Source organism: Psammomys obesus, unplaced genomic scaffold (genome assembly GCF_907164565.1).
Source record: "Psammomys obesus unplaced genomic scaffold, mPsaObe1.curated_primary_1811, whole genome shotgun sequence".
In the NCBI taxonomy this organism is placed as follows: domain Eukaryota; kingdom Metazoa; phylum Chordata; class Mammalia; order Rodentia; family Muridae; genus Psammomys; species Psammomys obesus.
This window is the reverse complement of record NW_026596057.1, coordinates 18949035-18970807: the sequence shown is the minus strand read 5'-3', so window position 1 is coordinate 18970807 and position 21773 is coordinate 18949035. Positions and strand designations below refer to the sequence as shown.

General features: G+C 39.4%; 2 protein-coding genes across 3 annotated transcripts in view; one reads left to right on the top strand and one right to left on the bottom strand.

Moving 5' to 3' along the window:
* Positions 1–725, top strand: part of Tpr (translocated promoter region, nuclear basket protein) — a 68178-nt gene extending 67453 nt beyond the window's left edge. For both annotated transcript variants that reach the window (XM_055624562.1, XM_055624563.1), the window contains one exon: positions 528–725. In XM_055624562.1, coding sequence (XP_055480537.1) covers positions 528–583 — 56 coding nt within the window. In that variant the 3' untranslated portion in view covers positions 584–725. The remainder of the gene's footprint in view (positions 1–527) is intronic.
* On the bottom strand, positions 612–17726 carry Prg4 (proteoglycan 4). Its single transcript, XM_055624564.1, has 11 exons — positions 17665–17726; positions 17043–17145; positions 13854–13976; positions 12471–12590; positions 6034–7971; positions 5077–5154; positions 3192–3328; positions 2803–2959; positions 2027–2227; positions 1534–1659; positions 612–877 (listed from the first exon to the last, which is right to left on the bottom strand). The coding sequence occupies exons 2-11, from the start codon at positions 17116–17118 to the stop codon at positions 780–782; spliced, it is 3054 nt and encodes a 1017-aa protein (XP_055480539.1). The 5' UTR covers positions 17119–17145; positions 17665–17726; the 3' UTR covers positions 612–779.
* Positions 17727–21773: the final 4047 nt, after the last annotated feature.

The following is a 21773-nucleotide window of genomic DNA, read 5'->3' as shown; positions in this document are numbered from 1 at the left end:
TAGTTAACAATGGTATCTTTTATTTCATTAGATCCAAAGAAAAATTTGGAAAATCTAAAGTGTTAGCATGCTATGTATTCGTTGTAGTAGCTCTACCTGTAATCTTACAATGTTAGGCATACTTTTTTTATGCAATGAAAGTTTTGTGACTATTGTAGCTAGTAAAGACATAGAAGATTTTAGTATTTTCATGTTCTCATATAACTCATTAGAGTGTAGTAACATTATAAAACTAGTAACCCATTTATAATAATTGCCAGTCAACATGGGCCTTTTCTTTTTCTTTTTCTTTGTTTTTTTCAAGACAAGGTTTCTTTGTTTAGCCTAGGCTGTGTTGAACTCACTTTGTAGACCAAGTTGGCCTCAAATTTACAGAGATCCTCCAGCCTCTGCTTCCCCAAGTGCTGGGATTAAAGGCATGTGTCATCACGCCTGGCTGGGGAGTATCTTTTAATACCCATAATATCTTAAGTATTTCTACTGAACATGAATGATTACCTTTTTTTTTTTTAAATCTTTTTCTACAGGTATAAGCCACGCAATGGGAGGAAGAGGAGGAATAAATAGAGGGAATATTAATTAAATGATCTGTAAACTGTAACACCTGTGAATAAGATTGGCAAATCTGTTTTAATATAATAATTGTCAAGTTGAGAAGTGTTTTGTATTTAAATAGGTATGCTCATTTCAACATTCTTTATTAATAAAATGTATTTCAATGTCAAGATTTATCAGTGTTTTCTTCATTTCATTTTGATGACTCTTCTTTGCCCATCAGTCTAAGGACAGTTGTACCAGATTTTGGAGAGGGTCTGCCCAGAACGAGTAGTAATTGCTCTTGCTGTTCTAGTAGGCACATCGATGTTATAGTATTGATCTAAATGGAAGAGAAATCACCTTCTTAATTAAAAAGAAAGTAAGACACTTAAGATTGTAATGAGTACTATATTCAAAGTCAGTGTATTGATTCAGTATCAATTTTATTAGCTTTCTGACAAAAAGTAATTTGAGTGATAGAACTCTCTTTCAGTATCTTTCAAGTTATGTTAGGTTCAACTCTCCTTTTTGAAATATGTAGTTAAAGAATCAGTTAATCTTAAAGATGTTTCATTTGGCTTTCACCATTTTTGAAATATACTTCTTGGGTATTCATATTATAGAATCATGGTCAGAATAAATTAGATAACTGGTCTTTCTAAAGATAAGTATCCTGGGTAATAAACTTTACTTAATCTAGGTTCCATGAACACCTTGTAGACTGTGATATACGTGACATCTTAAGTTTTGCTTGTGATAAAAATAAGGTACTATTTCTCCATCCAAGTTTTCTCCTGCTATCCTGATAGTACAGTACTGAACTGCACTCCTTTCCAGTTAAGTGCAGCACTCTCTCCCTTCACATTGGGTAAGCACTGAAGTTCAGTTTCTTACCTCCAATCATTATTATACACTTGCTGGCTCCATCTAAATTACATTTGTGCTTCCACAGTGAGATCAGCTGGGAAGTTCATGAAAAATGTCCAATTAACTTACCTTTAGAAAAGGCATAGTAATCATAGCCGTCAGGTTTTCTAATGTTAGGCAGTGTTATTGCTGAAGTAACAACGCTTGGAAACCCTCTCCACATTGTGCTCACTTTGACTTCATTGTGGAGGAAACCTGCAGGCAGAATAAAAGATTTGAAAGAGATCACAACCTTAGAGCTACACAAACCCAGATTTCGAGTTTGTTCTCTGCTATAACATTAACAGCTCACTTTTAGGACTGTCTCGAGGGTTACATATTTGTATACAATACAGTGGTTGGTTGTTTGCTCTAATTAACGGACTTAAACAAGCTACTTTGTTTACCCACAAAGCAAAGTAAAGAGTTGGTCTTTGGTTATTACTCAGGCAAATGGATTTGTTTGACATCAAGAATCTTAAATTGTTAGTGCTTTTGGCCAGTATTTATATTTACTAAGGCTGACTTCTTAAATTATTAATCTCCTTCATGATCAGAGTTCTTGACATAGTGAAAACTTTACCCTTATCTTGGTAAGTGACTCTGATGGGCGTTGGGTAATGGATTCTGATGGTGTGTGTCTGGAAAGGTCCAACAGCACGTTCAAAGCGGCGCCGCCTGACCTGCGCTGCCTCCCCATACACTGAGTAGTTGATAGCAGGCCTTCTTCCAGTGCACTTTCTCGTGGGCTCTTGTTTGTAAGTGTACTGCTGGATGTTGCCACCTATTATATATTCGGAAAATCACATAGCAAGCAAAAGCTCATGTTAGTCCACACAGAAAGGAATGAGTTAGGATTGCCTTTGCAATCTTGGTTGTTTTTCACATACACACACACATATAATTTAATGCTGTTGTTAATGCTATTCTTGAAATATAGTAATAACTTAAGACCTGAAATACGTGTTGAACAAATGAATCCAATAAATTGCCTAGCAGAAAGTCAATGATAGCATTCTTTATATCTGATGTCCTATGGTTCACATTGCAGGAAGTCTAAATACTTCTTACTACCTGCAATATTTTTTCATTAAAGCTATTTTATTCTGGCCATTAACAGTACTTTTTGATAGTAAGCCTAGCAATAAAATATCAAAGAGTTCTTAAAGAGTGGTGTTATACCTGGGCATGGTGGCCTGTAATCCTGGCACTCAGAGAGATAGAAGTAGGCAGATCTCTGTGAGTTCGAGGCCAGACTAGTCTACAAATTGAGGCCAGGACAGCCAAGGGCACACAGAGAAACCCTGTCTCGAAAAACCAAAAGAAGTAGTGTCGTGTTGACAGCTATGTAATACATACCTCTCTTGAAGAAGTACACAGATTCAGGCCTGTCCTTGTACTTGGCTATTGAAAGAGCTGCCACTATCTTCCCTGTTAGTCCTCCAAAGCCTTTGACAATTTGTTTAGGATACCCAGCATCTTGGACATCATTGGTGAATCGCCAGTACTGAGAGTCCTGGTTGTTTAATAGAGAAAATGATGTTAAAGGTTTTGTAGGCATGATTCTGGAATTTATCTGAGGAGGTTTAAGTGTAGGAATAACATGGTAACTTGTTTGGATTTGAATAAGCAAATCATAAATAGCATCAGATTGTTATTTTTGAGAAGACTCATTTCTGAGATGAAGGTTAAAATGATGTTATGACAAGGTGCGACTGCATTTTTTTTCTAAGCAATATTTGTGTTACCTTAAAGAAAAAAGTTTTTCCTTCACAGTTGCATCTAGTGAAGACAGTGTCAATAGGGGATGGAATACCCCAGACTTCTGTAATTCTGCGGGGTGGAGATGGTGGTCTGAAAGGATTCAGCATCCAAAAATAATGACCTAAAAAAGAGACATCGATCTTTAGTCCAAATACTAAAACATGTCTCCACAAAAAAAAGAATATGAAAAATAATGATTATAAGGAAAAATGGATTCAATATGTTAAGAAGTGCCTGGAAGAAGGAGGACTGGCTAAAATGCTCAATCCCCATTCAGAAAGGCAAAGAGGATGGACATCAGAAGAGGAAGAAAACGAAACAAGCCAGGAGCCTACCACAGAGGGCCTCTGAAAGGCTCTACCCTGCAGACTATCAAAGCAGATGCTGAGACTTATAGCCAAACTTTGGGCAGAGTGCAGGGAATCTTATGAAAGAAGGGGGAGATAGAACTGGAGGGAACAGGAGCTCCACAAGGAGAAAACAGAACCAAAAAATCTGGGCCCAGGGTCTTTTCTGTGACTGAAACTCCAACCAAGGACCACTCATGGAGATAACCTAGAACGCCTGCACAGATGTAGCCCAAGACAGTGTGTCCAAGTGGGTTCCATAGTAATAGGAACAGGGACTGTCTCTGACATGAACTGATTGGCCTGCTCTTTGATCATCTCCCCCAGAGGGGGAAGCAGCCTTACCAGGCCACAGAGGAAGACAGTGCAGCCACTCCTAATGAGACCTGATAGACTAGGATCAGAAGGAAGGAGAGGGGGACCTCCCCTGTCAGTGGACTTGGGGAGGGGTATGGGTGGAGTACGGAGAGGGAGGGAGCTACAGGGGGGATACAAAGTGAATAAACTGTAATTAATAAAAATTAAAAAATTAAGGAAGTGCCTGGAAGTAGAGCTAGGTTAAAAAGAGAAAATTTGTGTATTCCTAAGATATTTCTCAGATTCAAAATTTAGTAAAAGATTCTGAGAATTTTAGTTTCTACTTTTAAAATTAACTTTTGAGGTGGTTTTGAAACAATTTGGACACCAGGCTCACCTTGAACTCTGAGAGATCCATCTGCCTCTACCTCCTAGGTGCTGGGATTAAGAGTGTGCTACAATGCCCACCTTGATTTTAATTTGATTTGATTTTTTTAATTTATATGTATGTGTGGGCACTCGCAGGGTACATTTGGAGGTCACGGGACAACTTATGGGAGTTGGGTTTTCTATCACCATGTAGGTCTCAGAGATAATAGAGGTCATTGGGCTTGACAGCACGTACCACACTCTATTGGGCCATCTCACCAGCTCCTTTTCTACTTTCTCTAAAAAAATCTTTTTGCCTTTGTAATTTATAGCTCTCTGGGTTTCCGTGTTGTTACTTTATAGAATTAGAGTTATAACTTAATGACTACTAAAATCTCTTGAACCTTTAGTCTATATAATTTGTTTTTGTTTGTACTTAATCCATGTTCTAAGAAGACTAAAATATCAGAAAGTCTATGGAAAATTATTTAATTCTCAGTTACTCTCGAACATAAAAATGTACAACTTTTCTTACCTCATAATGGAGGCATAATTTTCTAAGAAAATTGTTCAGGGAATACATGTCTGTGTCATTTCATTTAATTTGAAATTGAAACGTTGAAATCCTATTACCACACACAGGCACACACGCACATAGAAACCTTCAGTAATACGTCCAAGTTATTTCTTGTATTTATGTGCCTAAATTAATCAATCTAAGAATATTCCTATTTACTGTAGAATCATGAGTCAGTTTCCATTTCAAAAGTACAGTTCAGGTAGCACCCTTGTGACTTTTTTCTCAGGAATGCCAACACAAAACAAAAAGCAGCTGGTATATATATTTATAGCTCACCTCGAAATGCAACTAATGTCCCATTGCGCAAAGTAGTCAGTCCATCCACTGGCTTACCATTGCATAAATTGGTCTCATCTAAAACAAATCAACAAAAAATTAATGTAGAACAGGATGAGGAAAGCATCTTGTTCTTTTCAAGTCCTTACAGGATTCTGTTTTCTGTTTACCCTTCTAAGATCTAGTAAGGTGAAAAAGAAGTGATAATATTCCATAGTTGCTTTTACCTAACATAATACTATACAGGAGCATTACATAAAAGCAAGTGGACTCCTTAGTAAGGGGAACAGGGGCTATCTCTGACATAAACTCAGTGGTTGGCTCTTTGATCACATCCCGCTGAGTGGGGAGCAGCCTTACCAGGCCACAGAGGAAGACAATGCAGCCAGTTCTGTTGAGACCTAATAGGCTAGGGTCAGATGGAAGGGGAGGAGGACCTCCCCTATCAGTGGACTGGGGAAGGGGCAGGGAAGAGAAGAGGGAGGAAGGGAGGAGCTGATGGAGGGGACTAGCTGGGATACAAAGTGAATAAACTAATAAAAAAAATTTTTTTAAAGCAATAGTGAGCTGTAAGAGACCAACTTACCTTGATCTTTGTGCACATGAAGTATTTATTAGACATTTGAACTGACGTTTTCAATCACTGCCCTTTATGGTTGATTGAGAACATGAAATTGTTTTTTTTCTTTGCATCATGCTCTCTAAAGGGTGATGTCATACCTAAATTATTTTGACATTCAGTATCCCATTTCTGCTTCTAACAGACATGTCTGGACTTGGCCAACACTAAATTTCTGATGCTAATTACTATTCAGTTTCCTGGATACTAAATGTACTCTTACTTTATACACATGTAGGAAAGCTATACTCAAACTGGATACATTCACGAGTTAGGATTGCAGATAATGAGTATCAGTAGAGAGATATTAAAGCAGGAAAGTAACTGATTCTCAGTACCTGAGAGCATGGGATTGGTGTTGCTGCCATGGTTGAATGCCCCGGGGAAGTAATCAGTGCCTGGAATAACAATGGGGGTCAGCACAGGAGGCCTGGGGATCATGAGAGGTTTTTCTCCTTCACCTCCGTCCGCATCTTCTTGATCTGGATTTACTTCAGCTGTTTCTGAGTTTGGAGTTTGTTTAGGGCTGGTGGTGGTTGGCAGCACAACTTCTAGAGGGGTGGGATTCAATTCAGGCTTTGTTGAAGTCGTCTTTAGAGGAGAGGGTGTAGTTTTGGGTTTTCTCACTTTTGGTGTCTTTGGCTTTTTGGTAGAGGTGGGCTTCTTGGGTGCTTTGGTTGGCTTTTTGGTAGGCATGGGCTTTTTGGGTGCCTTGGTTGGTTTCTGTGGTTTCACAGTCGTCTTAGAATCATCAGAATTTTCTGATGCAGTAGTTGTCTCTTGAGGTTTGTTCAGAGTCTCTTCCGTTGGAGCAGTTTCTTTGGGTGCGATAGTTGTTGCTTTCAGAGTAGTACTTTTGGGTGATGTAGTCTCTTGTGTTGTAGGTGTTATTTGTGTGGTACTTGCTTTTGATTCAGTAGTCTTTTCTGGTATGACTGTTGTCTCTGCTGTCCTCTTAGGGGCAACAGTTGTAGTTTGGGGTGTATCTTTTTTGGTTGTCTTCACATTAGCTTTTGTAGTCATCTCAGGTTTGCTTCCATCAGGAGTCTTGGTTGTTGGTACAGTGGGCTCCTTGGGGTTGTTTTCAAGAGCCTTTGGTGTGAGTGCTTCAGCAAACTCAGGAGTTACTTCAGCAGGGGTCTTGGGGGTGGTGGGTTCAGGCTCCTTGGTGATGGGCTCAGGCTTCTTGGGGGTGGTGGGCGCAGGCTCCTTGGGGGTGGTGGGTTCAGGCTCCTTGGTGGTGGGCTCAGGCTTCTTGGGGGTGGGTTCAGGCTCCTTGGGAGTGGTAGGTTCAGGCTTCTTGGGGGTAGTGGGTTCAGGCTCCTTGGGGGTGGATTCAGGCTCCTTTGGGGTGGTGGGTTCAGGCTCCTTGGGGGTGGGTTTAGGCTCCTTTGGGGTGGTAGGTTCAGGCTTCTTGGGGGTGGTAGGTTCAGGCTTCTTGGGGGTGGTGGGTTCAGGCTCCTTGGGGGTGGGTTCAGGCTCCTTTGGGGTGGTGGGTTCAGGCTTCTTGGGAGTGGTGGGTTCAGGCTCCTTGGGGGTGGTAGGTTCAGGCTTCTTGGGGGCGGTGGGTTCAGGCTCCTTGGGGGTGGTAGGTTCAGGCTTCTTGGTGGTGGGTTCAGGCTTCTTGGTGGTAGGAGCTGTCTCCTTGGGGGTGGTAGGTTCAGGCTCCTTAGGGGTGGTGGGTTCAGGCTCCTTGGTGGTGGGTTCAGGCTTCTTGGTGGTAGGTTCAGGCTTCTTGGTGGTGGTGGGTTCAGGCTTCTTGGTGGTAGGAGCTGGCTCCTTGGGGGTGGTGGGTTCAGGTTTCTTGGTGGTGGTAGGAGCTGGTTCTTTGGTTGTTGTTACAGGCTTTTTGGTGGTTGTGGGAGCTGAGTTCTTAGGGATGCTAGGTGTAGGAACATCAGATGTAGGCACAACATCTTTAGCAGATGTTTTCTCTGCACTTCGTGTCTCTTTAGTTGAAGTAGTCTTCTCTTTTTTACTGGCAGAATTCTGTTTATTTGTTGCGGTACTCTCCTTCGTTTCTACTGTTGTCTCTTTATTGGAAGCTGAAGATGCCTCTTTGGATGTCTCAGAATTGGGTGCAAGGCTGGGTTTAGGACCTACTGGTTTTGCTGCTATAGTCTTGGGAGATGTGGTAACCTTATTGTGTGGAGTAGGAGTATCAGGAGTTGGGGTGAGCTTGGACTCAGCATTATCCAGTCCACTTCCAGCTTCATCTACAACTGGTGGTTCTGAATTAGGATCCTTTTTAGGGGTGTTTTTCTTGTTATCTTTTACTAGAGAAAAAATAAAATCTTGTTATTTTGAATACTTTTTTTCGTTTAATAGTAATATAAAGATCATAGCCATATCATTGACTAGCAATGTCTCTAGGCAAGTTGCTAACCTTTTAATATGTGTGTTAATGTATGCTAAAATTATAAATTTTCTGTCTTTGTAGGTTTTTTAATTGTGTAAACAGGATAATGGATGAAAAACACAAATGAAAACCTAAACATAAATACATGAAAGACAGCAGCAGCTTGAAGTCAAACAAAATGATCAATAGTATGAATGTAAGGCCATGTTAATGTTCTTTCCCCTTCACATGGCCCACACATGCTACCAGCCCCCATTCCAGAGTGTTCAAGGAACCTAGAAACTTGATTCCAACCTCTTGTAGTTTCTTTACACTAACTTCTACAAAGTCTTCTACAACTGACTGAGGATTTGGTTCCAGTTTTTCCAAAGGTTTCTGCTGAGGCTAGTTGCCATACATAGGGCTATCAACTGCTCCTTTTTAACTAAACACCTAAATTCCACAGTTCCAAAGGACATAGGCCATTAGGATACCAGAGCAATAGATTCTACTTAAGATTGGCCACAGCAATTACCCCTTAGGAGTGCTACTAAGCCCAAAGAGCATTTCATTGCTGTGAGTTCTTTTTAGCAAACTTGTATTGCACTTCCACTGTGAACAGAATTCTTGGAATGACTTGAAGTTAGACTATCTGCCTATTAGGCTTGAGATGGTTTCAGAGAAACTACTGCTACCCAGGGATACGTCCCTCAAAATTCCAGTACTTAGTAGAAAAAGAATGTATTTTAGAATTTCAGGAAATACAAAGAACAAATCAGATAGAATCTCTTTTCAGGAAATAGTAGACTTCTTTAATTTGCAGAGAAAATTGAGATAGATATGATTTAAAAATAGGAAAAATAATAAAGATCTATATAACAGGAATGGTAATGTTGCCTTTCCATGGAGGTTTAAGAGAATGTCAAAAACTAATGTTAGGAAAATACTATGTAAGTTTTTGTTAAATAAAATCATAGAAGGGAAAACAAAAGCTGGGGGCAAAGAGGAAAGGGAAGGAAAGACAGCAATTGGATAGACAAGAATTGTAACACTGCCACAAAACGTTGTCTCTGGTACCATCCTACCTTTCAACAGTCACTGCTACAGCATCATCGATTCTCTTGCTGTAAAGAGTGGCCTAGCTGCTCACCACTGGATCTCTATAAGGTCTGTTTATTGGGGTCTTTATTCTAAACTGAGTCTTTCCAAAGTTACACATTCCCCAAATATTGTGATCTCAAACCGTTCTATCAACACACATTACTTTTTGAAAAATTATTGTTAAGATGGCATTGATAGAGTCTTTGATCTTTATCAATGCTCAAACCTTTTGGTTTCTTCTGTAATTCTCTATTAGCTGAATTTTTGGAAGACTTGACTTTCCGAATAGTTGAAGAGGAAGAAGAAGAGGAGGAGGAGGAGGAGGACTCTTGATTTTCAGAAACAGAATGTTCTATAAATCAAATAAAAAGTTTGATCACACCAACTGATTTAAAACAAAACAAAGCAAGAAGAACTGCTGGTTCATATACAATAAGAAATGATGATAACTGGTCTTCGAGTGTTGTAGTCTTCTGTCACTTTATGAGTAATGCAACTACTTGCTTTTTAAAAGCTGTCAGTTAAAAGCAAGACACCTTAGTTCATCACATATACTAACTTTCTCCTCATTTTCCCACAGCTGCTAAAATTTACACAATCTAATTCTGTGGAAAATAGAGAAAAAATTCATGTTTTTATTTTTTACCAATGAGATTTGCCTCTTCTAAGGAAGACCCATTACTGGGTTTGGTATATAAGGGCTATAAATATCCAAGGGTTTCTATTTGGCTTATATTTTAACTTAAATCAAGCAAACAAAAAATATGAGCCCTTCATGACTCATGAATATTCCTCTGAGGATATTCATATGAATCATCCACCTACAGGTTATTTCTATTAAGAAATCTCCTGTAGTGATGTCTGTCATCTTCCTACCTTCTGTTATTTCCTCTGATTCTACAACTTTCTTAGTCTTCTTTTTTGGTGATTTGGGTGAGCGTTTGGTGGTTGATTTGACGGTATGAGATGCTCCTGGAGGCGGAGGTGCAGTCTTTGGAGGTGGTGATGTGGGATTATGAACTGAGGCCAAGCAAGACAGGTTGATTAACATCTGGTTTAGATTCATCAGCAGTACTAACTGAAAAGCGTGGCTGCACGTGGCTTCCAGAGGAGACACTGATAAATGTCAGTACAGCAATAGCCCAACACAAATAATTCCAAAAATTCTGAGGACACATTGCTATAGTGATTCTCAAACCAGGGAAAATTATGATAGAAAACAGTCTCAGGAGGTCAGCACTCTAAACGCTAGTTGTAGGCTTTTAAGTGTCTGCCTTTTTGACTCTGTTATAGAGGCGAAACTGTTGAACATTTTCCAGTCTGTAAGGTGACATGGGTATTCAACCTTTCTAAGGAGGGATGCCCACCTAAAACAAGTTGTGATTCTTTGTGCCTCATCTGGCTTGCCATCCCACAATTATATAAATGACACTGCTTATGGATGATGGGGAAAATCATGCCTGACTCAACCATGATAATTTTATTTCTGCTGTTTTGTGTGCACTTATGTCAGGGAATACCAGTTTGCCTTGATTTTTACTATAAAAAATTGTGCAAATATATTTTGAAGATTTCACACTTTCACATTACACTTTTCCACAAATGTGTTGCCCTTCCCAAGTTAACACACACATATTTTCGTATATTCCTCCTTTGCCTTTAATTCCCTCCTTCCCTGTTCAATGTCTAAAAGAGGAAGTGCAGAGCATCCCTGGGAACCAGAAGAAAGGAAAGATACTTGAAAGAGAAGAGAACATCAGTGGAGGTGGGGAAGAAAAGAGGTACATACACCCTGCTGCTCACACCAACCCTTCAGATTCCAGGAACCGGGCACTGTACCTCGCCCTCTCTCTCCTCTCCCTTAACAACATGCCAAGTTGAGTAATAGTTCTGCCGGGTACTAGTTAGTGATCGTGGCCAAAAGAGATAAGCTTTCAGGCTTCTCTCTGCCCACATTGGAAGGTGATTGAGTTGATGTGACTCCTGTCAATTCTCAAAAATGTTCTATTTTTGATGGATCCCAATAACAGATATCTATAGCAACCCTGAAACAACTTGGCAGTAAGTTTCAATACTGTTTTAAATGAAGCTCTAAAGGTGAGGATAGCTCTTTTATTTTCAGCTGGGACCCTGACTGTCTTCATGAAATCTGTGAATGAAGCTGCCTTGCATTGTCTCACTTCTCCCCTTTTACCTAAACCCCAGGTATTCTTCAGAAGCACAAAGTGCCATGAGTATTTCAAATGTTCTCTCTGTGGGCCGTCACTCAGTCTTCTTCCCTATCCGTCCTCTGCCAAAATAACTTCTTGGAGTATTTGGGAGGTAGGGTGTTGTTTTGTTTTGTTTTCTTTGGTTCTGGCTTGTCTCATAGCCAAAGTAATTGTTGAGGTACTAAGGAAATATTATCCCCATCAGGATGCCTCCTAAAAGTTGCAGGAATGCTGAGCTCTGGGGTTTTGAAATAAGGGTGTTGTCTCCATTATTTTTAGAATAATTCCTGTAAAAATATTGGAGAGTTAAGAAACAGCCCTCAACTCTGCTGATTAAGTTTCCACCCCACTAAAGAAACAAGAGGCACAACCTAACTAAAACCACAGTCAAATTATACACACAATACTTATCTCAATTTTGCCTTTTACAGGTACGTTTTTTTACAAAGAATGGTTAAGAACAAATACTGGAGAAGAAGGTATTCTATTATTTTACTTTGGGGAAAAAAAAAAAGGATGGAGTGTTGTTAGACCAGGAGTTTATTCCTTCAAGAATTAATGGCCAGAGAAAGTTTCTAAGTGAGACCGTTCCTTTTTAGTGACTTTGTCATTCACCAGCTTTGTGTAGAAACTGCTGAAGGGATGGTAAGGATGGGAAGGAACATATAATAAATTAATTGAGGTAACAACTTTTTAGCAGATTTGTCTGTAAGTTTGGTGACAAGTTAATTTATACAAGGAAGCTAGAAGTGTTCTGCCTTTAAACATATATCCACATATTATGCCTCAAAGCACAGAGCGCTCTAAGGCCAGCTGATTTTGTGAATCCATACCATTAGGTGGGGACAAGTTTTGAACTGTAAAGGAAGCTCCTTGGAAGATAAAAGTGTGAACTCAGCCCACGACCCCCATGCTAGTGAACCAGAGATCTTTGTGTTTCTAGAGCTTTGTGAGGCTCCTGTTGGAAGATGCTCTCCTTTAATCTGCCTTTGTGAAACAAAATTATTATGAAGCAGCTTATATGTTAGTAAAACCAAGACTTCACATGTGTGTTAGCCACCACTGGAGCCAAGGCATGTACTGGGCTGGCTGTGCTGAGCAGCACTGGCTGGCGCCTGCTCCTTACCTTCTTCACAGAAACTCTCGTAATCTGCACAGCACTTGCCATACTTTTTACACTGGGAGTCGCAGTCACACTCCCTCCCTCGTGCGAAGGACTCAAAGCAGCGGCCTTTGCAGGAGAGCTCTGCCCAGGGCAAAACAGACATGATGAGTTATTAGTCACAAAGCAATACTTACGTATCTTGTAGCATTTCTCATCTGACAGCTGACTAGAATCCCAAGGGTGCACTTCTAAGTCTCCTATTTGGAATTCAGAATACACACATCATCCACTACTAAAAACTAACTTTAAAAGGATGATGTCCAAATAGAGACAGCCAAAGTCAGGGAAGAAATTCGATGAGTTGTGGCATCATTCCTTCCCCTCTAAGACACCAAGAGACACCAATGTTGCCTGAGTCTTTACATGCATAGACACAGTAGAAAATGGGGCATATCTATATAGCAACCTGCCCTTAATAGAAGGTCCTTCAACCTCTCCTCACACCACCGATTTATTTCTTTGCAATAAATTTGTAGTAATTGAATCTTCTTATTTTCTAACAGTATATCCCAAGAAACTAGTTGATCGGGCCCCTGTTCAGGCCAAAAATGACTCACAGACACTCTTAAATGACAAACTGGGCAGAGAAAAAAAATTGGAAAGGTTTCAGTTAATCCCATGGCGTGGACTATGATACGAGGCCTGATTGTTCCAGAAAGAACCTTGGTGGGAAGTATAATGACGACCAAGGCCTGCCTGAAATACTTTAATCAACACACAGAATGTACAGCATTATCGTTATTACCTCCACATGCAAATTCGAATGCAAATATAACATCTACAGATTTTTAACTATGGTTTTCATAAACTGAATATTAAATTTGTCTGTGTCTATTACAAAATTGGCTCAAGTCGTGTTCAGTTGGAATACCACTCATACTTCAGAACTGTTGGGCTTTGAAATTCATCATTTAATCCTGCTTTCTCTCTCTCTCTCTCTCTCTTTAAAATATCCTCTTTTGGTAATTTAGAAACACATTTAATACCAAAAGTTCAAATAGCAGATGTAAGTGTTCTGTGCCTGTTGGTCCTTCTGATGAAACTATTTGAAAGGCTCATTCTTTATGCACTCAAAACTCAACTGTTGGTGAAGAAGGATGCCTTCCTTTACTAAGACATTTCACATGCAAGTGGTCAATACATATGTGCAAGTGGCTTCTGTCCACTGCCCCAGTAATGAGAAGCCTTGAAACCATCTCCAGCTACAACGCACTTCAACACTTATGCAAGGGAAGGACAAGACTTAAATGAAGGAGGTGGAAAGGAGGAAGGACAGAGCTGCAAAGAGGTGCAGAAGCAGGCTCGGAAAAGCGGGCTCCACAGACAGCGCCCAGCTCTACATACCTGTAGTGCAGACTTTCTTGAAGTCAGGACAGCACTCCATGTAGTGTTGACAGTTATAGTCACAGTTGCAGGTGGCATCTCTAGAGTACCCTTCCCCACATCTCCCTGCACAGCTTGATACATCTAAAATCACACAATGCTTGGGTAAACACGGCCAAACCACTTAGAACAGGAGCCATCTATTAAGGAGGATGAAGCCGCCAGAGAGGGGGTGGGCCTTACCCACGGGGCAATGCTGGGGATGGTGCACAGTGATGGACATAGCTGATATTTGGGCTAGCCTTGATGTGATCTCAGTCATGTCACTTTACTCTTCCCTAGAATGTGATGTTAAATACACGTTTGAAAGTCAGGCTAAGGGTAATGCTTGCACGAGTGATAATCCTGAGGGAAGGGTGGTGGTATAGCTGCAGATTTTGCTGCTATGGTGATTACTCATGACAATTTTTTGAGCAGTCCTATGCCACACACTGCTAAGGTTATGAAAATGTTTCTAAGAAAGTACTACTAACCCTATCTAAGATGATTATAATGATGACATAGGCCAGGTGAGGATGGCACGTGCCTTTAATCCTAGCACTCAGGAAGCAAAGGCAGGTGTATCTCTGTGAGTTCAAGGCCAGCTTGGTCAGAAAGTTCAAAGGGCTATACAGAGAAACACTGTCTCGGGAAGAGAAATAAAAAAAGATGACAGAAATTTTATTTAATAACTTTCCCAATGACACACAGCTGGTTACTGTGTGTGTGTGTGTGTGTGTGTGTGTGTGTGTGTGTGTGTGTGTGTATAACTGATCAACTAATATATATTCATTTTTTGTATAATCCCTTTACTCTTATCAGCGCCTGATTTGGGATAATCAATTATATAATTATTCTAAATAAATAACTAATTTTGACTAGGAGCTCTCTGTCAATAGGAATAAGAGAGAACTCTTGAAATAGTGTCTCTGTGTGGATATAAGGGTCATGAACTGAGTGTTTGGAGATGAGCAAACAATAATGATGGAATGTAATAATTAGCCTCAAATATTTCTAAGTACCATTTGACCAATAACACTGCAAAATTCTCCCCAAGAGATAATAGCATGAACGTGACAATGGAATCCGCCACTGGAAAGTTCTAATCCATAGAGGGATGTTGAAACACACTGAAAAAAAAATCTCAAGAGAATCCAGGAAAGTTTAAGTGTTAAAACATATATAAACAATAAAGAGTAGGATAACTTTCAGAACTTTTGCTTGCATACATAAGGGCACAATACATACAAAAATGCATATATAGTGTATGTATATAAATACATATATTATATATAAAGGGGAAAGAATGAGAAGAAGTTGAGAAGGCAAGGAAAGCAGACAAAACAACATCGAAAGATTATTTTTTCCACTTATCAGATTTCTAGAACAAATCCACTTGTTTTTTATAGATGGCCTCTTATAGCCTTATGTTTAGTGTGTGTGTGTGTGTGTGTGTGTGTTACATGCATGTGTGCTCCACACGTGGAGGCCAGAGGTGGATGTCTGGTTTCCCCTATCATTTCCACCTTATTTTCTTGGCTAGGATCTCTCACGGCGGCTGGAGCTTGCTGTTGGAGCTAGTCTGCTTGGCCAGTGAGCTCCAGAGTCAGCCTGTCTGGATTCCCAGAGCTAGGGTTGCAGGCAGGGACTGCTGCACCTAGCTTCTCACGTGGGTGCTAGGAATCTGAATCAAGCCCCCTGTGCTTGCGAATCATACAGTTTACCACAAAGCCATCATCTCCCTGATTATTTTTTTTTAATTCAATGAATAAGCATTGTTTCACAAAGAAAAGGAGGGCTTAGCAAACAAACACCCAGTGTTGTGGGTCTTAAAAGCGAATTAGAAAGCCGAAGGGTCTGAGGCAGGAGACTGTGGCCATCATTCCTAACTCGGCGTTTATATTTGGTTTCTGTATTTCTCCACCTTGTCTTATCTAGGTGATTCTGAAACCACGCCGGAGCAAGCCATCATCTCCTGTGTTTAGCCTCAAAGAGTATTTCAGACATGTCTACCACAAATGCCTATTTTAAAAACAAAACTTCACTGTAACAATTATGGATATTGATTTTTCTTCTTTCACACTGTGTGTGTTAAAGGGAGAAGTTGAAGTTACATATTGGTATGACTGAACAACTTAAATCTCACGCTGTATACTCGTTCTGCCGTGGCTATGCTGAGTATACACCAAGGCTCTCTAAATAGGAGCTTGCCTAGGACTGACTCGGAAGGACTGAACTCGCAGTATTACAATAAGAAAGGACATTCAGATTTGAACAAGCCCATAAGAGGCTGCACCGTCCCGACGAGGAAGAAAACATGCTTGAGGCTAATAAAATTCCATTTGAAACACTGTAAATGTATGGTATAATGTGCTATCTACATCAACATGATGCTAAAGTGAATTACTATGATTTATTTGATGTAAAAGTTTGCTTAAATTTGTCAACACATCCAGTTATTTTAAATATGTGGTAGTAACAGAGGTTTATAAAGTGTAAAGCTTTTCTTTATAAATTTCCTCGACCAACATATAAATATTTCCTTACCCTATCAAAGGAATTCTTGTGACTTTATAAATGTTACCTCTTGTGCTTGCTTCAATAACCCATGCACTAGATATAAAATGATACAGAGAAGATTCATCTGCCCTTCTGTCCAAAGAGATGACATGCTAACTTCTGAACTAGTCCAGATTTTAAGGCAAAATATGTACAAAGACAGTATCATAATGAAACCAATTACTTTGTATGCTAACTTGAAATCCTAATAAAACTTTTTTATTTTCAAAATTTTGGTCAACATACAAGCAAAAACTATGTTTTTTGAATATTGCATGCCTTTCATTTCTTCTGGTGGCGTTGTGTAGCTCTGGCATCATTTTATTATGTAAATGTCTGTTTTGGTTTTTTTTTTTTTTAATTTTGGGAAAACCTGAAGGAATAGAGCAGGGACATTATTTTCTAAAAGGCCTCAGAACGCCTTCAAAGTTCTTACGATGCCAGAAGAAAAGATGAGATTTTTTTTTTTGTGTTGCAAGTTGAGGGTTGCCGATTGTTAAACTCATTGACATGCACATGTTAAGGAAGATATTTTTGCTGTTGTTGTCGTGAAAGCCACCTGGGTGCTTAACAATAGTGATTGAATAGGAGCATTTTTGAGGGTGAAGTTACCTTGAGATGAAACTTCTTGAATCAAGAAAACAGGAAGCAGCAACGACAAGCAGATGGGAAGTATTTTCCACCCCATGGTTGTTCTCAGATGCAACACCCTTGCCTGAAACAAAATAAAAGTGTTAGAACCTGCTCTTTAATCTTACCACTAAGCACAGCGTTCAGAAGCTTTCAAGATGTAATTCATTACATAAGGCACTCCATTCTTGGAGCAAAACTTATGAACAATCAGTTTGCATTCCTGAGAAAGTAGTTGTTCTTTTTAATATAAAAAAGAACCAAGCCACCTTAGTTAAATTACCTGCCACTGTAATACCTCAGAATAATAGCAAAAAACAGGCTTATTTTAGAATTCTGTTGGAAGAGTAATCTGTACTCACAGTGCAAGGCTTAGCTCATGTCCTGGAGATAAAACGAGCAGCTTCAATAAAATTGAGTTTAGCAAGAGTAGTGGAGCTGTCCTTCCAACTTTTCCTTAACTCAGTATAAATTCATAGGCTTCCAACAGGTATTTCACATAATTATAATTCTTTTCCAAACTTTCCAACTACTGTCCTTTTTCAAATACATTTAATAAAGACACACTTAACTATACAAAAAGCACATTAACCTCAACACTTACCTGTAAAAGGAAAGATGAATTTCTTCAGCGTGCTGCAAGTCTTATATAGCAGCATAAATGGATTGGGATGAACCAGTTAGTCCAAAGGTTAGGCAAAATCAACAGTGACAACCTATGAAATCAAGCTTTCCTCATTTGTTGGACGGAAGCCCAGATGACTAGACTTAGGCAACATCTGGAAAACACTTCCATTAAGAAAAATGACTACTACAAAATAAAGTTAGATTTATTGGCCAAAACACATTTGTAATTTCTAACTGAAGTGAACAAATTGTCCTGAGATGGTAAATCACTCTGGAAGCCTTTGACTAGCGTGCAAAGCAACAACTCTAAAATCCTCAGGCTAGTACCATTTCTTCTTTTATTGCCAGTTAAATCCAGTAAAGGTGCATCTGACACATCTCCTATAGCTTGGGATGAAAAAGATCATGAACTTATAGCAATAATGTAACATGATGCTGCTTCCTCCTCCTCCTTTTCATTTTCTTCTTCCTTCTTTGAATTCTCATTTTTATAGAATATACACACACGCACAAAATGCTCTCAATTCATCTTAAGGTAAAATGCCCACACTGCGGGGTTTCAGGCTTCATTACCATGAAAAGGCTTGCATTAAGACACTATTGAAAATCTGGCACAGTGGTTCCTGCTGTAGACCCGTCTACTCTTCCTGGAGGCTGAGGCAAGAGGATCACAAGCCTAGGCATTGGAAACCAGACTGAACATCATAGTTGGACTCTGTCTCAAAATATATATATATATAATAAAACTGTATTGATAGTTCCCATGGTCATTTTATTAAAAAAGGTCTTTTAAGTTCTTAGTGTAGTTCCCTGCCTGAGGAAGTGTAAATCATCAACCTTTTAGAGCAACTGGAAGTTTTACTGCTTTTTCATATGAAATGTTCTTGTTCAAATCTCACTTAAGATATCTTCTTTGTCTCAGCACCTTCCTAAAATTTGCCCATGTCAACCCAAGTTACATATGGGATTATAGTCAACAAATGTACTGCATTGTATTGGTATTATCTGTTCATTTGTTTCTGAACACCAAGAGAATATATTTTTTAAGAATATATTTTAATTTTACTGCTAATGTACAATTTAGTGCTTCACCAAGACTGTGTGTACAAAGGATGTTTGGGGAGATGAACTGTTATGGCCTGAATCTTGTTGTCTATTATATATGTAGTAGATGTTGCATTTAGTTATCACACAATGGCTTTAAGTAGAAATATCATCATCTACACTTGATAAATAAGATAAAAATGGTAAATGAAGAATGTACCGCCATCCTAAGAACCAAGATTCAAACCCATGACTTTGCATTCAAGTTCCATCCTCTTTTTCCAGTATTCCACTCTTGAGAAAATCCATCACTTCAGTACATGGCCACTGTGTTATATTTTAATACTTTACATTTACATATACTATTGCTCTGGTGAATATGTAAAGACAACATAGAGGCCATCTGCTCAGCTTTCTTCTGACAACGCTATCAAGCCGTAGAGTTATTTCCCTTTAGCTTCACTCATACGGGTGACCTGGCCTCATCAGTCACAGTTGCTAAGACTCAGAGGAGAAATTTGAACCCCACTGGATCAGTGTTTCTTTCTCATGGAGATTTGAACTTAAGATGCAGAGATTACAAGTTTTGCTCCCCATAGAGATCTGTGAGATGTAGATTTCTGCTCATGCTTTAAGGAAAGTTTTTTCAGACAAAGATGATGCAAATGAATGAAGCAACTACAGGGAAATATTTCCAGAAACCTAGGTCCTGAAGGTTTCCTACTCTTTAGACTCAACTTTTTGTTATATACATATTTATGGTACATTTTTCCTTAGGAGCTGAGGGTAAGGAAGGTCTTTGCTAGTTTAAATTGTTAATAAATTAATATCATGAATATAAAAGGCCTGTTGGATGGAATTGGCCTGAAATATCTTGGTTCTTAGACTTACCATAGTCAATAAAAGGAAGCAAAAATAAGATCTATCTTATGCTCTGATTTTATGCTTTTTAAACTATCTGTATTATAATATTCTTTCTTTATAAGAATCAAATAGAGCACAAGAAAGCCAGGGAAAGACATCATGTGTTCTGCTCAATCCCCCCGCCTTATTCCCTTGAGACGGATCTCTCTCATTGAACATGGAGCTTGACTGTATGCCAGCAAGCCCCAGAGACTCTTCTCTTTCTGTAGAACCAAGGTTACAAGTTCACCGATGATCAAGCTCAGCTTTTCGGTGGACATTGGCAGTTGAAATTAGGTCCTCCAGTTAATATGGCAAATGTTCCCACCCATTACAGTATCTCTAAAGCCCCAGCAAATGATGTTTTAAAATTAATCAAATACTATGTATGTATTCTTAAGTTCAAGTTCTAAGCTTCTGATCAAGAAAACATATACACACACATGCATAACTAGGGTAAAATATAACTTTAAATATATCCATTAATGTATTGTCTTTTGCCACCTTAGTTTTCTATATGTGTCAAAAGGAATAAGAAACTATTAAATGCCAAGATTAGATTTATCTCACTCTATTTACCTTCAATTCAACTAATTTTACTGGATAATGAGGCTATCTGGGTGAAGTTTACCCTTGGAGTGGGGAAACATTTTTATCTATCAGCTGTGTTTTTAGATTCTGCAAGCTCTGGCCCATTTAGCCATCTTTCTTACACAGCAGTTGTCCTATTGCATTATGGGACTTCCCTTTGGGATTTCATTTCTTATTAAAAAACATTTTGGTCATGTTCATTTCAATCTCATTTAACTGGAATACAAGTTACCTCCGGATTGGTTTTTGATGTGGAAGGAAGGCTAAGAAGAGGGGAGTAAAGAGCAACCAGGAGAACATGTATGACACTTAATCATGTCCCACCCCCGCGGGCTACTTTCCACACGGGAAGCCTTCTGAGCATCGGTTTCTGTACTTGCAGGAAGGAGCACGGTGACACCCTCTGAAAACACTCAGGGTTAGATGATCTTCAAACACGCTGCAAGTCTCGTTCTGTAGCCCTTCTATTTGGTCTGTTATGCCTTCATCCCTGATGTTAGCTGTCACCTTGTCCTGCAGCCAGCCTGTCTGCACCTCATGGCTTCCCTCCACCTTTCCACATCTTTGATGTGATTCCTTTCAGCAGCAGCCTAGGAAAAACTGGAGCATGCCAGGGGGAAAATTACAGATGCAAGCTTGTTCTGCACTGCCACATTTTGTATCTGATGCTAGATGAATTAGTGTCTCCCCGAGGTGAAGTAACTCCTCCCCTCCCGGATGGAGTGGAGATTCACATTTTGGAACTGCTTCTGTCTATTCTGTTTAAGGCTCCACCACACACTAGAAAGCAAAGTGTGTGAGTGTGAGTGTGTGTGTGTGTGTGTGTGTGTGCATACACGAGTGTTTTCCTGGATATGTGACCTAAAGTCTAACCATTAGCTCAGTAAAATTTACTAAGTTTGTTTTGGAGATCGTGCTCTCGGACCTTTCCATCTTTTCCAGCAGTACCTAGAGATCAGATCCCAACTTCCCATTCCGGTAGTTGGTGTTTTCTTTGATAAAATACCAATGGAAATGATTTGCATAATAGCCATCTGTTTCCTAATAAGAAGTTGCTTGAACAGCTTCCTTTTTTTTTCTCTCTCTCTTCTTCCATGTTAGATGACAGACACCAGAGACCAGGCTGTGACCATGAAAAAAAAAAAAAAAAAAAAAGCAGTCAGTGGTCTATGGGGGAGCTATCTATCTAATAGCATGTATCAAATTACATGCTATCTAATTTGCTGCAGAATCCATTTTATTTGAATAAATTTAATTGAAGGTGCTCCTAAAACAATGTTCTATCCCAGCATTTGCAAAAATTATATCCTAAAAATTAGATTTGTATTCTATACAACAATGTTAAAGAATGAATGTCTGGTGACAAAGAGCTGGCACAGAAGATGGTGATATAAACTGTTGAAGAGGACATGATTGCACGTGTAGAAGATGCTAGGAATCCATGAGAACTTGTGAAAACTAATGAGAAAGCTCAGCAAGGTCACAAGACGTAAGGACGAGACCCATGCTGAAGTCTTCCTGACGAGTTACCCGATGTGCATATATAAA